Source organism: Notothenia coriiceps, unplaced genomic scaffold, assembly GCF_000735185.1.
Source record: "Notothenia coriiceps isolate Sejong01 unplaced genomic scaffold, NC01 NC01_scaffold00037246, whole genome shotgun sequence".
Classification (NCBI taxonomy): Eukaryota; Metazoa; Chordata; class Actinopteri; order Perciformes; family Nototheniidae; genus Notothenia; species Notothenia coriiceps.
Genome location: NW_011369947.1, coordinates 3,973,763 through 3,990,041, shown reverse-complemented (window position 1 = coordinate 3,990,041; position 16,279 = coordinate 3,973,763). Strand labels below are relative to the sequence as shown.

At 39.9% G+C, this 16,279-nt stretch overlaps 1 protein-coding gene across 1 annotated transcript in view; it reads right to left on the bottom strand.

The window, feature by feature from the left end:
- Positions 1-1,535: 1,535 nt before the first annotated feature.
- LOC104966304 (B-cell lymphoma/leukemia 11B-like) overlaps positions 1,536-16,279 on the bottom strand; it is a 49,007-nt gene continuing 34,263 nt past the window's right edge. The window contains exon 3 of the mRNA XM_010795492.1: positions 1,536-1,657. Coding sequence (XP_010793794.1) covers positions 1,536-1,657 — 122 coding nt within the window. The remainder of the gene's footprint in view (positions 1,658-16,279) is intronic.

Here is a 16,279-nt window from a genome sequence, read left to right as displayed (position 1 = left end):
TTTATTCTTCCTTTATTTTATTTTCATCAAACGATCCTGATAGAATACTAAGAAACAACGGAATACCCAACTTTTTACAAAAGACATAGAACACATAAAACTACACTATGAACACTGTGTATTTATTTTTTGTTTTGTTCAAATTTAATCCAGTTGATTTTAAAATACGGCGAGTGTAGGACCCGATGCAGCGGCGCGCTCGCGCGAAAAGGAAAGCCCACGTTATTGAGCTACTCGCTTGATACCTATTTAGTTTCTTTTCTTCGGAATCGGCCTCCGCTTTTGTCCTAAATTAAGACAGAAACCTTGTCTCAATATACGAAAGTGTCGTTGCTACCAGACCAAACAGTTGCCACGGACGTCGGAAATGATAGCTCCTTGTTGCTTCCCTCTCGGCTTCTGTCGACTGTTAGAAGTCAGTATTAAAGTTAGCCCCCATACATTAAATAAAGTCTTTGTGAAAAAACAACTATAAGGTAACCTACGAGAATTAAGGGTTATCGTTACTTATAATCCCGAAAACTGGTATTTATGTAAATGTTTTCTAATTAGAGACTTCGGGCAACGCCGGACATTCTATTGCCCCCATGCTGGTTAGTAAAATCGGCCCGGCGGCCCGGTTTTAATTGACCTACGCGATGGACGGACAGTCGGGAAGGGTAGAACGACGGGTGTTTGACATAGAGCGACGCGGAGTACTACTACGCGGCAAGCACACACAACCGTACTCCCACTGAGACGGATTTGTTCAGATAAAAAAGGCCAACCATAAAAAGTTTAAGATCGTGTGAGCTCGAGCCTCAAGAGGTAAGAGGGATGGCGATGGAAATTTCGAGAAAAATCCCAAACGTCGCATACTACAAACACTAAATAAAGTTTCACCCGGGTAAAATTATTATAAATCAAAACGGAAGCTTTTACGGACGTCTCCTGAGGGGTATCACGACCACAACATTAAGTAAACTTTCATCCGGACACATAAATAAAAAATAAGAGGACCCATTATCCTCAAGAAAACAAAGAACAATCTCCAATTGTCCAACATATATTACATTATTTATCGGACTTATTTACGTTTTTTTTGACAGATCAAAAGACAGACTATATTGTTATTTATGTTGACAATAATCGAACAGTTTGACTACTTTATACAAAACGCCGAGGTCCCTGTTTTTTACAAAACTTTTTCCTCGTTTTACCGGGGAGAATAACGCAGTTTCTTCCAAACGGGTCCTGGGGGACGGGGGATTGGGTATCTAGACACCCAACCTTATTACAGTTAGTGGTGTTGATCGTACGCAATAAAAGGGGACACGTTAAGAGGTACAATGAGTTGTTATTGTGTAATTAAATAGGAACGACAAATAAATAGAACAAACTAAATGTATGTTATGTTCAACCTCAGGCAGTCCTGGCTCCCAGCCTCGTCCGAGTAAACCGAAATGTCTTAGTGAATGTGGGCCTTCACTCATAAGAGAGGCGAAGCGAACTGCTTTGGGGCACTACTTAGGAAGTTCGGAGACCACTAACCTCCCTCACACGAGGCTCCCAATGCGGCTGCACAGCTTGTCGTGAACTTTTACCCTACCTTGGTGCCCGTCTGACAGTTTTGACCTAAACTTGCCCAGGTGAGGCCAGCGGGTGAGGCAGGGGTCATCTGAATGTGTACGACCGATAACACAAAGCGTTGTACAGAGATAGATACCGTGCAGAAGACCTCAACATCAAAATTTTCTGCAAAGAGGTACTAAAGGGTATTATTCTTGCAACGGTCAAATAATTTGACACATGTAGGGCACCTCCAAACTCCTATCCTTTGTGAGTTTAGAATTTTGTTATTAATTATTTACCACTTTTAACTGAACACGGGTATTACCCGTCGTAATTATTATGAGGGTGTACCGGATTTCCAGTCTTCTCAACATAAATGTCGACTGGACTACAGACACTGGGAGGACAACAATTAACTATTCGCGACTTATGTACGTGAACAGTGCCAAGTCCTCTGTAACAAACGTTATACCGTACGCATCGGTAAGTTAGTGAGGAATTCTATCTATATGAAATAACTACGGGGCCTTCAACCTTTGTAAACGCACTGTATGATTAACTTAAGATGACGTGTTCGTGTTTGGTCGTCCACTTTCATTCCTTTCACCACTGACAATATGGACGTTGTTTACACTGCCATTTATCTCAAGGGAGCCAGAGCAGAGGGCTTAAAGGGCCGCATGCGGCCCGTGGGCCGCGGGTTGCCAACCCCTGGGTTAGGGTATTGTTCTGCACGGACATTTTAGTGAGACGGACTTCCTGTCTCCGCCGGTCTGTTTTTGAGATGCTAAATAAAAGTCTAGCTTGTCCCTTTGATACCCCGCCTCCGACTCCCATCTCTCGGCACCACACTATGCCACAATTTTAGATGCGGATTTTGTTAAACTAATACGTTTGCGCTGTGGACCAACACTATACGGGGAAGGGGGTAGCAATAAAGATAACACCATTTTACACAACATAACAGAAATAATATCGATAGCAGCGTCCAGAGCAACCACCTTGGTAACAATGAAAACATTGTATAGACACAATTTCCTGAAGTAATCTTCGTAATAACTAGCAAACTAAAGATCATGTACATCCACTGCACACATAATCTGAAATAACAACTAATATTTCTCGCATCAAATGACATCAAAACGCATTTTAATGGCCAAACTAACTTTAAAATAGGCATTTTACACCGAGAATAAAACGAAGTTCGGCCATGTTTTTTTTTTCTGCAGGGAGAAATTTGAAGATCACGTGACAGACGCCAGCCATTGGAATGAATGGTGAAAAAAAACGTAGGTATCTTACAATTTCAGAGGCGTTTTTGTAGAAATACTACGTCCTACGTTGTGGACCAACGTAGTTATTACACGTTTTTTTATGAGACTGGGTTGGGCTCTCTGCAGTGAGCGCACTGTGCTTGAGGTTCTGGTTTATTATCCGGTGTTGTGTTGAAGACTTTTCCTGTTGATATGTGGCGCCATTTGGGTTTGAGACAGCAATTGACTGTTTAGAGTTATTGATGTACCTAGTCTAGTTTGCCTGGAGCGATTTGGAACCTCAGGTTTTCCATCTTTCTTAAGTAGAGGAATGTGCAAACACCTCTTTCGTGACAACCTTTGCTCGGATACAATTCAGTATTGTCAAGGTCAGGCTTGGGGAGGAACGAACCACATATAATGGGATTGCGTAATCAGGTTACAAAAGGGAAATACTAGCAGGGTTACAATGTTTTAACACATTTTAAAATAAAGAACGATTTCAAGTTTTACGAGGCACTTGCGATAACATTAAGTTAGTGCTGTGGATCAAATAACATATTTTTGGCATGAAGTCCGCCAATTTTCTCACACTTAGCTAAGCATCTACAAAGCCGCTGTCGTGGAGAGCCGCTGTGATTCACTTTCTTGTTCCAATGGTCTCCAGATGTATCCACTTTCTCTGCTAAACATCTATGTAAACATCCGCGACTTAAGTATTGGAGGAAGTTTGGGTGAAATTCAGAAATCTGATTTATTTGCGTTGACACGTTAACGTTGAAAGCCATAGTAACGACTCCTCACAAGTCTCACAAATGGTGAATAGAGTCTCGTGTGAAACCCAAACTTAAACAAGGCATTTAGTGTTTGTTCAGATTTAGTTTTTAAGGGCTCTTGTTTGTTAGTTCCTTCTTTTCTAAGGTTACATTAATGTTGTCCATAAGTCACAGAAAGTAATCAGATTACTTTTATTATGTGATACTTAGATTTACTTACTGATTACATTTTCTTTACAAGGTAGTGCAGGTTATATTTAAAAGTAATCCTCTCCACCCAGGTCGAGGTAAGACATTTTAAGACATAAAAAGAATTACATTTTTGAGTTGATGGTATCTATAACTTCCAAAAACCGGACTTTAATCTCATAGTATGTGCACCATGACTGAATTCAAAACTCTTTTGTAACACATCCATGTCATGCTTGTCTGTACAGTAAATGTCTTAACACTTAGATTTAAAGTGAGCACAGAGAAACTTTCCTCCTTCAGCAGATGGATGGGAAAACAACCTTCTAGTGTCAAACCCACACACGTATCATTCTACACAGTGACGCTCAAACATCACAGCGAAAGAAAAAGAAGAAAGGCACCTTTTTAAAATGGAGGGGTACTTTAAGATTTCATTGTTTTCTGGAGCTTTAACGCAAAGGTTGAATAGGAATAATGCCCTCTGATAAATGTTAAAATCTGGGACAGAAAATAATATAATTATTCTTTTTTCATCTCTTTAAAAGGGTAAGTCAACGCCTTGGTAACTTACATTTAGTGCTAAAAACAGCATGCCGCCTAAAGCAGACCTATTTCTTAGTTTATTTAAACATGAATGGTTCATTTAGAAGTCTTTAAATCCTAAATTGTCCAAATTCCAAATGCTCAAAGACATTTTCCATAGCTTTCAACTTCAGAGGCATTTAAATATTGTGAAACTGCTGAGTCCCCACAACTGTGAAAGGCCACAGACAGCAATAAGCAGTAATGCAATGCTCTAATTATCTCACACGCTGTACAGAAGAAATGAAGTCGAGGCTAAATTAGTTGAGCCTTTGCTCTGGGGAGGGGCTCTGTGTCTTAAGATGTATATTTTATTTAATACATTTTCCTTGCCATGATAAACACTCAACACCATTCATTATGTAGTATAAACACGCATTACTAGACTTTGTGCCCCTGAAATGAATATGTGCTACTTAAAGTAGCAGTGGTGGGTAAACAATAGCGTACTCAGCCCTTCAATGATGAAGCTTCCCACTACCCCTATTAAGACATGGCATCTTTATACAGTTTATCCCCGCTGTTTTATGAATTCACAATTACACCTCATTAATGTGTCATTTGCATAATTACAAGGAATGGGGACACCGTTCACAGTGGGAATACACATTACCTTGAGGGGGGAAAAGATGCAACACAATGTTGTGCGCTGTAGCAGCAGAGATCGTGTTGTTCATGCTTTAAGGTGTGTTGATTATTAATTAATTATAATCAAAAACTGGGACAAAATTCACTTCTGTGTGCTGGTGGAATTGTCTTTTTACCAGCAATGCCCATTTTACAGCTGGAATTCATAAAAACTGCAGATACCTTTTCTCTTATTTTTTTCTTATTTTTCCAGCTGCATTAATTCACAAAGATTAATTCTGTCTCATCATTGGCGTGAAATAGGGTGTGAAAATGCGATATCTGCAATAAAAGCTGTGAGGAATTCAGCGAAAGAGCTTATTTGGCCTGCACAGGTACTTTAACCCACCCTCTCTAGGTTATTTGTAAGATAAATGAAACCACAGAAACAGATGACAGGTCTTTAGCTCAACTATAAAATGCAATTAACCAGCAAATGAGGCCAGGCAAGCCACTTTGACCATTCGGTATGAGCAACAGCTAGAGGGGAAGGAGGAGAATGGTAATTCATACCCAATCTGCGAACCGCAGCCTTTAACTGGGGTTGATCAATCGCATTAGACAGTTAAACGGCTGCTGATTTGGGTATTCAAATGTGTTTGATTCAGATTTCTGTGAATTTCTGTCATTGCTCGCTAGCAGAAATGATCACAAATTTACAATTTAACAGTGGTCTGTTTATTTAAATAACAATATAATAATTATTAAAAAAAATCTAAAAGGCTCCAAATTGATTACAAATGTTGCATCAAGAAAATGAATTTATTAAGTAATTACAATTAAAATGTATCTTTTTTATTTGACAAAACTAAGAGTCTAAAGCCAGACCAAAGTCAATTCACGAAATAACATTTTATGACCTGATGATGGGCTTAAAAAAAAATCCAGTGTCTACAATACTGAAGTGCCTTAAATCTGCATTCTCGCTTATCATCAGGGGGTGAATCCACTCGCTGCTAGGAGTCAGATTGTATAGAAGTATGAAAATATTACCCTTTTTTAACCCTTTCACATTAGTTTTTTTAGCTCATGAAAGTTACTTGTAGTTGCCTAAAAATGTCTGATTAAGTGTTTGCTTGTACTTTGCTCTGACCGGTATTTCACTGCTGGTCCCAAAATGGTGACATCCAATATGCGCAAAATTATGCTTCAAATCCGCATTCCAAAAACCAAAGGGAAACTTTACAGGTACTATATCCTCTTCTGATTCAAAGTTTATGCCTGGATGTGATTGTATAACTTTATAGTGGTTTCCCTTTCCATCACTCAGGGTATAATCTGCTATATCTCTGCAAAGCATCTACATCTCATCAGGGAAAATGTGCAGCTCAGTGCAGACCGCCCACCCTCCACAAACCAACCCACAAGCCCCAGTGGTCGGATACCTTGCCAAGGCCTTTTGTTCTCAGCCATAATACATCTTTATTAGTATAATCCCGCTGCTCTTCTGCTTTACTCACACTCCATTAGTCTTTATCCAAATCATGTAGTTACAAACAGACTGTCATTGAAGGCAGGAGGAACACTCTCTGGAAATCAACGATGGATAATTGCTTTAACTTTTCCACTAACTGTTGGTGCATAAAGCCTTTGGCAAAGAGACAACAAGCAGCAGCCCACATTTTGGATCTGAAGCCCTAAAATGAAAAGCCTCTTTCTGACAGCAACACTGGTTCCATGCGGAAGAAACCTGGCTCTGCTTAGTCCCTGTTTCTGTGGGTACAGCAGTGTGCACAGGGGTCCTGAGATTTATGGCAGCAGCTCAATGTAGCTGGTAGGGGAAAGTCTTTGGGGGTTTTCACATCCCTCCATTTGTTTTGCACATTACTGATGTTTCCCTTAATGTGCTCCGAGCATCCCCTTGAGGAGCTAGATGGGGCTGTTCTCAAGTTCAGGCTTCATTTAGTTTCCCCCTGTTCTTCTCCGGAGATAAAAACCTGACATACAGACCTCTCCGTCTCTCCTGAGGAGCTATTAATACAGGAAGAGGAACAGGGGAGAGGAGGTGGAGCCCCACATCCACCTGGCAGACCAAACACTGCCATGTTTATTTGGATCCTACATGGGATATGGATGAATAGGCAAGCAATAGATGTTAGTCATGGCGGCAAACTGACGCTTTCAGGGTCCCTCATGAGCAGTGGGTGTTTCTGCCAGCTAGAGAGATCCCCCTCACTAATCAGCATATATCTAAACTTGTTTAAAACTTATATTACTGAGAAAATAATGAATACGTTGAAATGTGTTGATGGACAGACTTGAATTTGTAAGTGAATATAACCAGTAACAATAGGGTCGCTTTGTCCCAGTGACTGAAATTATGTAATCTTTCAACATATAAGTGATTATTACACATTGCTAGGGGAACAATTCCGTGTATTTTGTAGCCAAGGTGGGTCAACTTTAGTTTCTCCTTAGTGTATAACATTCACATTTAAAACATTAAAACAGTTCAGGTGAAAGTCTGTGTTTATTAATTATTCAGAAATCCTCTCAGCCAAATGTCTTCTTGAGCTCACTTATGGTAAAATATCTCTGCCTTCCTGTTGAATCTAGCTTTCATTGCAAAACAAGCTCACACATTGCTGTTTCAATTACATTTTCCTTTATCCAATGTGACAATGAAGTGCATTCCGAACAGTGTTTCCTCACTTTTAGTGGGTATGCCAGTGACCAAACAAAGATAGCACAACTATTTTTAACAACAACATAATCTATACAAAATACTATAAATATAATCCAGTGGTGGATAGTAAGTAACATTTTAAGGTAATTGTACTTTAGTATTTTATTTTCTAACTTTCTTTACTCTAAAAATTATTAATGAAAAATATAATAAACAAATAATTGATCATGTTATAATATAGTTTAAGAACACACGTTATTGACCCCCTCAGTGAGATTCATAACCTCCTGCAGCATAAAAAGATCCACCTTTTCAAGTTACAACATTAAAGTAAAAAACACATTAAAGCATCAATAATATATCATTATTAATAATATAACATAGCTTATTTTTAAATGGGTTGCATTGCAGGATAAGCACTTTTTGTACTGTAAATATTCAAAACAATTCTGAAATTTAAATTTGGATTGTAGCATTTTTTTACATTGTGGTATATGATCCTACCTTTTAGTTTACGTTTTTTTCCCCCTGTGTCATCTCTGTCTTTGTGTGTTTTCCCACCTTTTTTGATTGTCTGCCCTGGCCTTATAGGTCGCACCTGTTCCCCATTAACCCATGCAACCTACTGACCTCCTGCACATCATTCCTTCATTAGTTCCCCTTGTGTTAAAGTGTAGTCTTTGTAATGTTTCTGTCTGTTTATGTGTGCCTTACATGGGGAAGTTCTTGTCAGTCTTGTGTGGTTTTACAATTTTTTCTGGAGAAAAAGATCTGTGAAATTCTTCGACCTCTGACCTCATTATTGAAGGTAATAATTTAGCTAGCTATAGGCTAACTGCTGGGGCATCTTAGAAACAGAGTATGGATGTGCAGCTTAACGTACTTCCAAGGTGCATAGTGAAAAAGTCTGGATTACACCAACATGTTGTGGCTTGTGGCCTTCGAACTATGTTACAAAGAACTAGCAGCTTCATCTGACCCTGTGCTGATTTATATTATATTGTTACATTTGTGTTATTCAGTTCTGTAATTGTATTGTCTTGCCATCTTCATTTTCTAGTGAATCAGTTGAGGACAGTGTCAGTTGCTACCATGTGCCAGCCAGCAAAATCAATGGTCTCTAGCTCAAATTGAAAAGGATGCTTTTGTCTGAAATCAAGGACACGTATGTTGAAGTGGAAATCGCCACCAAATGTATTGTGAATACCATGTGTGTGTGACATATAAGGCTGCAGCCATAGCGGCAGAAACTAAAGTGGTTAAAAAGGAGAAGGGGGCAAATGGGGATGCTCATGATAAATCAAAGGGGCCTTGTTATGCCTTTTGGGGTCCCCTTTCCTGTAGTGTGTTATTTAGGTTTTTGTGTAAGTTAAAGGTCTGCACAGGCTAAAATCCCTGTCCCCCCTGCCTGAAATGCCTCCATTAAATTCCTTTAGTTTACTTCTGTAACATAGTGACATCACTATGTAACAATTGCGCTTGTATTGGCGATCACTCCAACACATTGTAACCGATATCCAAAGGAAGACATTGGAACACACATCTGAGCAGTTAACCAATCACAACAGAGCCAGCCAGCTAACCAATCAGAGCAGACTGGGCTCTGGTTTCAGACAGAGGGTGAAAAGAGGTGCTGCACAGACAGTATGAGACAAATAAAGAGCTTTTTGAACTTTAAAGCACAGAGACATGTCACAGTAGAGGCACTAAATAATAATATGAAACTCAAAACGAGCATAATATATACTTTTAAAAGTCTACATGCTGTTTAAAAAAAAATCTGTATTTCTTTGATCGTCACAAAGTCATTTACAGCTCATCATTAAAGATTAAAAGATGTATTGTCCTTGTGAGGTTGTCCTTTCTGCTTATTTATTTTTCTTCTTTTAGATTTCCCCAACTAATTCCAGTGAATTCACAATACCCAATTCCATTCAATCTGCCTTTAACATCCAGCCATGGATAATACACACAGCCCATATTATATTCAGCAGCATACACTGCCTTCACCACTGTGCCGGATAACTTTGCCGTGCCTCAGTCTCCTCTGGCTGGCCTCGCAATGCCTTCACATAAGGACAATGAAGAGAAGGCGATAAATCTTTATTGAAGCAATTATAGAGCAAATGTTAGTTACACCACCTAATTGGGCCTGGGTATCTCTCCGCTCATAGAAATTATGGCTCGAGGGGAGTTAAAATGGACACCAATTAATTTTTGCTGACAGAATCAGCAAAACAGAAAATGGCAACAAAGGGAGTTTCCCCAGGAGGTAGTGACTTTAGAGCGAGGTGAGAATAACTTGCGTAATATAGTCACAACATCACACCATTTCCATATAAATAACTTCGAAAGAAATAAGAAACTCATTTGCGCTGCTGAAAAGAAATCAATTACAGCAACAAACAGGCTTATGCCATTCCCCTAGACCTTGAAAAGCACGAACGACATGGTTATAGTACACTCTAATGCTTTGCCCGGGTTCTGGTAGAATATGCATAATGTGCGCTGACGGACAGGGAGGAGTAACGTCAGCTAGTAAATGTCAAGCACACATACAGGACCACACACAGCTTATTAAAAAGCTGTCACTTGGAGAGAAGAAGCTAACAGGATGTACCAGACTTGATGAGGATTTATTACCCGCTGCCATCTTTACTAAATGGCATTCTTAGACTCTCGGAGTCTTAAAATAAATCACCCTGCCGATGTGTGTGCGTGTTCGCTTGTGTGTGCATGTGTGTTATTGGGTCACTTTTGAAAGTTGCTTTGTTTAGCGCAGATTTTGACAAGATAAGGAATTACAAAGGTCACAAAGGGTAGCCTCCTTTTTAACGGCTTTGTCACGTTACAGTAAATCAAATAATCATGACTTAATACAGGCAGCTTATCCTTCGCCAACTTTGGCTCCATTTGATAGCTGTCAATATCAATCAAACAGGATATTATCTCCACTTGAATACACAGGGCAAACAGTCAGTTCCAGCAATCAAGGACGCCTTAGGAGTACGGGGTACCCTGAATAATTTAGAGGGGCCTAGAGCTGAACCCTGTGGTTTAGAAATGTATTGTTTAAGAACTCTTTACTTGTTGTCATTGGGCCTGAATTTCAAACACCCTGCAGGCAATTAAAACAAACTTCTTTCAGATACACACCAGTTCAGTCTAATAACAGTTCATAAACATTTTTGAGAAAAGGTGAGGTCGCCATATTTCTCACCATGAAAAGACTGATGAGTCAAGGCAGTCATTTGACATTGAGGTATAATACAAGCAGATATGGAAAGGATACAGTTTAAATAAAAGTGTTAGATTTTACTCAAAGCACACTCCCTATTTTGTTTGCAATCCACTGAGGCAATGTACATAGTCTCCGTATTTCACCCTGAGACGATGTGTTAGCGCTACGTGTGTTCTTATTACCTTCTAGTTCTCCATTTTATTTTGCATTTGGTACTCAAGTGTTCATGTTCTCGGCTGAAGATATATTTGTACTTGTGGTACGTAAAGTTGCTTTGTTTTTTTAAGATTTGTTTATTCAAATGATAGCAAACAATCTCGCTGGAGACACGTGTTTTCTGTTCACATTGGGTCGTCTCCCATGGGATGTCTCTTCACTTTTTGTAATAAGATATCAAAAGCAGACCCAAAAAGTTGCATATAAATGTTTGCCTATCACCCAAGATTAAAACTACAGGAGACCTCACGCCTCATTGTAACTGCAAACAGAGGTGATGTTTTTTTTCAGAGAGAATAATGCAATTTCGGAAGATAAACTCTTTATGCTTTCTGGCTGTAGGCCTATACACAATTAGACTTCCCTTCACATTTTCAAATAACTTCTAACTGACAGATTCTCAAATAAGCCATCATAACTTTAAACTAGAAAATATGTACAACTAGTCAATTCATAATACCTCTGATATGGCGTTGAGGCATAAGAATACAATAATAGCCTGTGGCCTTATAGCGTGAATTTGGTGAGAAATGATTGATGTTTTTTCATCTATCAAAAGGGAATGATGGACATAAATTCTAAAATTAAGCATTTTTTAATGAGTCAGATAACCTTCTGATTTTATTATAACTAATTCAGCGCCTGTGAATCACAATAACTGTGATTCATGCCATTATCGCTGGAATTTGTAATGTACTGTATTATATAATACTTCTGATATTTAATAGTCCTTCAAACATTTTACTTTCTGATATGTGTGCATGTGCAATGCCATCTTTATTATTTAGTGGGTCAAGTTATAGTTACAAGGAAGGGGGGGGGTGCTAGTGAATAAATACATTAATTTAAGTTTTCCGCACTCTCGCGGGAATATCTCCGCAATAAGAGGTGTAAAACCTGTGAGCATTTTAAATCGCATTTGAACTAAATGCTTATATAATCTGTAGTTGTATTTGTATTGTTGATTTATTGTGTGAACGAAGCGATATACAGTAGAGAAGGTTAAGCTGTCATTATTAGGCTGTTATGGACTGTTGGAGTGGTAAGCAGGCCTATTGTTTTTGGATATTTGTGGAGTTAGGTGGTCTGTGAGTGTTTTTTATTGGTTAAGTGTCCTTGGTATGAAAAAGTTTGAGAAACACTGCGCTAGTGGATTGTCAACGGGGGGTGCCTCGCTGCGGGGAAATTATACAGATCGCTAACCCCCCCCCGTCTATGCATCCATTATTATTAATAATAATTTTTAAAAAAATTGATACATACATTTTTTAATTTCCAATTTTTATTTTGTAATCATCTCGTGACCCCCCCACTTTGGGAACCTGACCTATCAGACCTATTCAAGAGTATGCAGCCACATTGCAGTGATGTGCTTGTTTAAATTCAGGTAAGCTAAAGTGATGACAGGATGTATAAAAGTAGTGACATGGATGTGAAATTGTGACAAACTAGCGGTTATGCAGATAACATATTTTTATCATAGTTTTTCCAGTTATGTGGAATAGTGCGTGACCATCTAACTTACCTAAAATGTTTGTTTTATTTGCTTATTTTAACAATGTGATCGCACGATTCCTTCAGATAATATTGCAGATCTGCTATAAAATAGCTATCTAACCTGGTTATTTAAAATGTACTGACAAAACACTTACAGTATGAAACAGAATAACTTTGCCAACAGCGACAGTTTTGCTTTTATATTTGCATCGTTTCTGATCTACAGCGCTTTTGCCTATTTTAAGTGTTTTGGGCCGTTGGAGCCCATTTGCACCTGTCGGCCACCATATTGAACCAGGCAGAATGCCTCAGACCCTACTGTGGGAATCACAGCCTTAGACTATCCCAAAAGAATGCAGAGTCATTCAGCACTGCAGCTGCAACACCATTGCTGAACAGTTTGTATACAACACAGTACTTCATCCTGGTACACCACATACAGCTAAATCAAAGATATCATTCACACATCTACAAACACATTTTCGGTTGTTAGTATGACAACTGTTCCAATTCTTTTTATTGGCTGCTTGTGAGTATATCGCCCATTCAATAACTTTAAATTAGAGCAGCCTATCTGTCAGCTGTTTAAAGGATAAAGTGTTGGAATTCAATCTGCTGAACAAACTGGGAGCAGTATTCATTTGGAGAAGAAATTAGTGGGGCACCAGTGGGAAAACGCAATATTGTCTCCTCTTCCCTCACTGGACAAGGTCAATTAGAGAAGGACATGGATTGGCAATCAAAGCTGACATCAAAGATTGACTATAGTGATTATAACCATGCAGATGGGGGGCTTTAAAGGTTATTAATAATGATTTATGGAATTAATTAAAGAAGTAAGATAGGATTCCATGCTTTAAATGCATTATATAAGTCCAGCTTAGGGAACATTTACCACTTGCGGTAACTCCAGTTAAAAATGCAATATGTTGTACGACTGGATGGTTTGTCATTTGGTCTGAAGTGGAGTTATGATTACAGGGAGTGAAGATGGATTAGGAGAGACGCAACATAAATATTAGATAAGAGATCCCGTGGATTGATTCAGAACACATTTGTCAGAGCGTTATGCATGCATCATATGTGACATGAATTGTCTATTAATAAAGACATGGGTTGTTATTGGTCCACACTAGACATTAAAATGTATTGTGTCTCCATCTTTGCTGAGGTGTGTCTGTGCATCATCGAGTCTGGCTGTGATTTCAGTTATGTGCTGTGTTTTATGATGAATCTAAGTTTCTAAGTCCTTTTTTTTTACTTTTCAGCTTTGAACTATAAACCCTATTTTTTATAACAACATGGACTGCAGAAGTTGTTCTTAAGATAGGTGACAAGGCACCTTGGGATGCATTTGAGGACAAGCTAAGGGCGTCAGGAGATTCTTATTTTACATTTTAATAGCATTTCTGCTAAACTAGCAAAATGTACTTAGGCAATGTGATTTCTTTTCCCGGGGGGGTGGGCCATGGTGTACTCAAAACAAACGGGGATACAACACTTACACATTTTCACCTTTATATATTATTACACATCTGCGCATTTTTAAAAAGGTTTCGCTCCGACGGCGAGCATGAAGCGGTGGACGCGGTGCGAATCACGCGATTGAGGCGATTGAACTGTGCCGCGTCAAACGCGAGAGTTCAATTTTTTCAACTCGAGCGTCAAATTCACGTGACGCGTTCTCGCGGAAGCCAATCAGCGGTGAGGATCTCAGCCTGCCGTCACTGGCGTTCAACCAGAAAACATCAGCTGTTAGCTGTTAGCAGTTAGCACACAGAGATCACAGCTCCTCATATCTGTTCAGAAACTGGACAAAAGTTAAACAAGTACAAACCACAGACTGTCTGTGTCATGGCGAATACAGACGGCTGGTTTATTTATGTCTGTAGGCCGTTGTTATGGAGTGTGGGAATGAGGCATTATTACCAACGTGTTAAGCTTAACCTTGGTCGACCCAATCATTCCATTTCAGAAACCAAGCATTTGAAGAAAGGTTCCCCCTGCCCTCTTGGTTTTCTGCAGACTTGGTCAAAGCATTAATTTCATGGTTTTTACTAACCGTATCAGTATGGTTGTTACTTCGGCATCATTTTGGAAACGTGTTATTCAATTTAATTCACGGTTAAATATCAGTCATGATGTTGTAGTTGTATGTCTCCGAGCCGGCGTTTGTACATTGATGCGAGTAGACGCCCCGGACTGACGACGCCGCACTGCCTTACTCGAGCGGTCGGATGCGCCTCTGTTCGCATCGCACTCCGATAGTGACACGCTTAGCACGCTCAGGAAGCTGTATACTCGCATCGTGCGATCGCTGGATTGCAACGCAGTCTGAGGATGAGGGTGGAAACTCACCGTGATCTTCCTCGGCCGACGAAACCCTCGTGCCCTCCCTCCTCTGTATTGCAATGGCTATGCGAGTAAACACAGCGGTCAAGGTAAAGCCGCAGTGAAGGCTTCTCAAGGGCTGTCTAGCACTGTCAACATAAGCACGAAGCGATATTCGCACTCGACAGTTCTTGTACTTTTCTAAGGCATCAAACACGGACGGCGACCTATAGACTGAACAACAGGGACCTACACGGCACAAGTAGTCGTTAACTTGGTCCGACCTGAGTCACTATGCTGGTGTGACACAGTGGTCAAGAGGTTTAGGAACCTCTGGAAACACAGTGGTGGTTTACCTTCATATCCCTCTTGCCTGTTCCTCCACTGTGTGATATCCAAGCGATCTCTATCAGTGCCGCTTCTGAGAGGAGTAAAGGTATGTTTGCTCGGGCTGGCTCCTGTCTGTTAATAGTGGTCTGAGGGACTGCTTGTAAGGAGCTACGGCTACTGTGTTGGGTATGTTCGCGACATGTAAGCATGCTGTCCCTCGCAAACCCTCCATGTGGGTCATTTTCCTCCACACTGGAAAAATCTGGTCAGCATTATTTTTCTTATGTGCCTGGAAATCTCTCTAGGGAAGTAAGCCCTTAAAGGCTGCAGTAATAGATAAACATTGCAAAACGATACATTCAATCGCGCCAGGTTGGAATTTTTACCCCAATGGGATCAAAAACAAAACAAGGGGACTGGAAACACATATATAATTCTTTTTATATTACAAGAACTTTATTTGGCGTTGCTAAAAATGACGAAGGAATGGCATTGCGTTGGCTGATTGAGGAATGGTGACACATGCAAGCTCCCCATTGCGAGTGTTCCAAACATTATTTAGTGTATCAATAACCTTAAAGGAATAGTGCAACTCTGGAGAAGCGCCAGTCCGTTTTGTTGCCCCATGGCCATTTAATGGGACTTCAAGACAGCCTTTCTCTAGCTTGTCCAATCTCCATGGGCGGTCAAAAACCGACATGATTCATTTGATGCCGACCTGTGGAAATGCTTATTAATTATTCTTCTCCTTTAACGAGGGCAGGGCAGCAAAGGCCCAGGGCTGCCCTCTTTCCCTCCCCAGTCCTTAGTCAATTTCATTCCTTCATTTCCCTCAAACTTAGGGAACAATCTGAAGTCTACTGGAGCATGGAGACTATCGACCGGGGGAGTGGGCCTCTTAAAGCTATGGGCCTAATTCCAGTTTTTCTAGCAACACTTTGCTTAAGAACCACACTTATTCTGTTTTAGACATCATACAGGTCGGATAAGCTTTGAAGCTTGCACAGAACGTTATCTGTGATCTAGCTCTCCATTTTATTTAAAAATGCACCCCAAC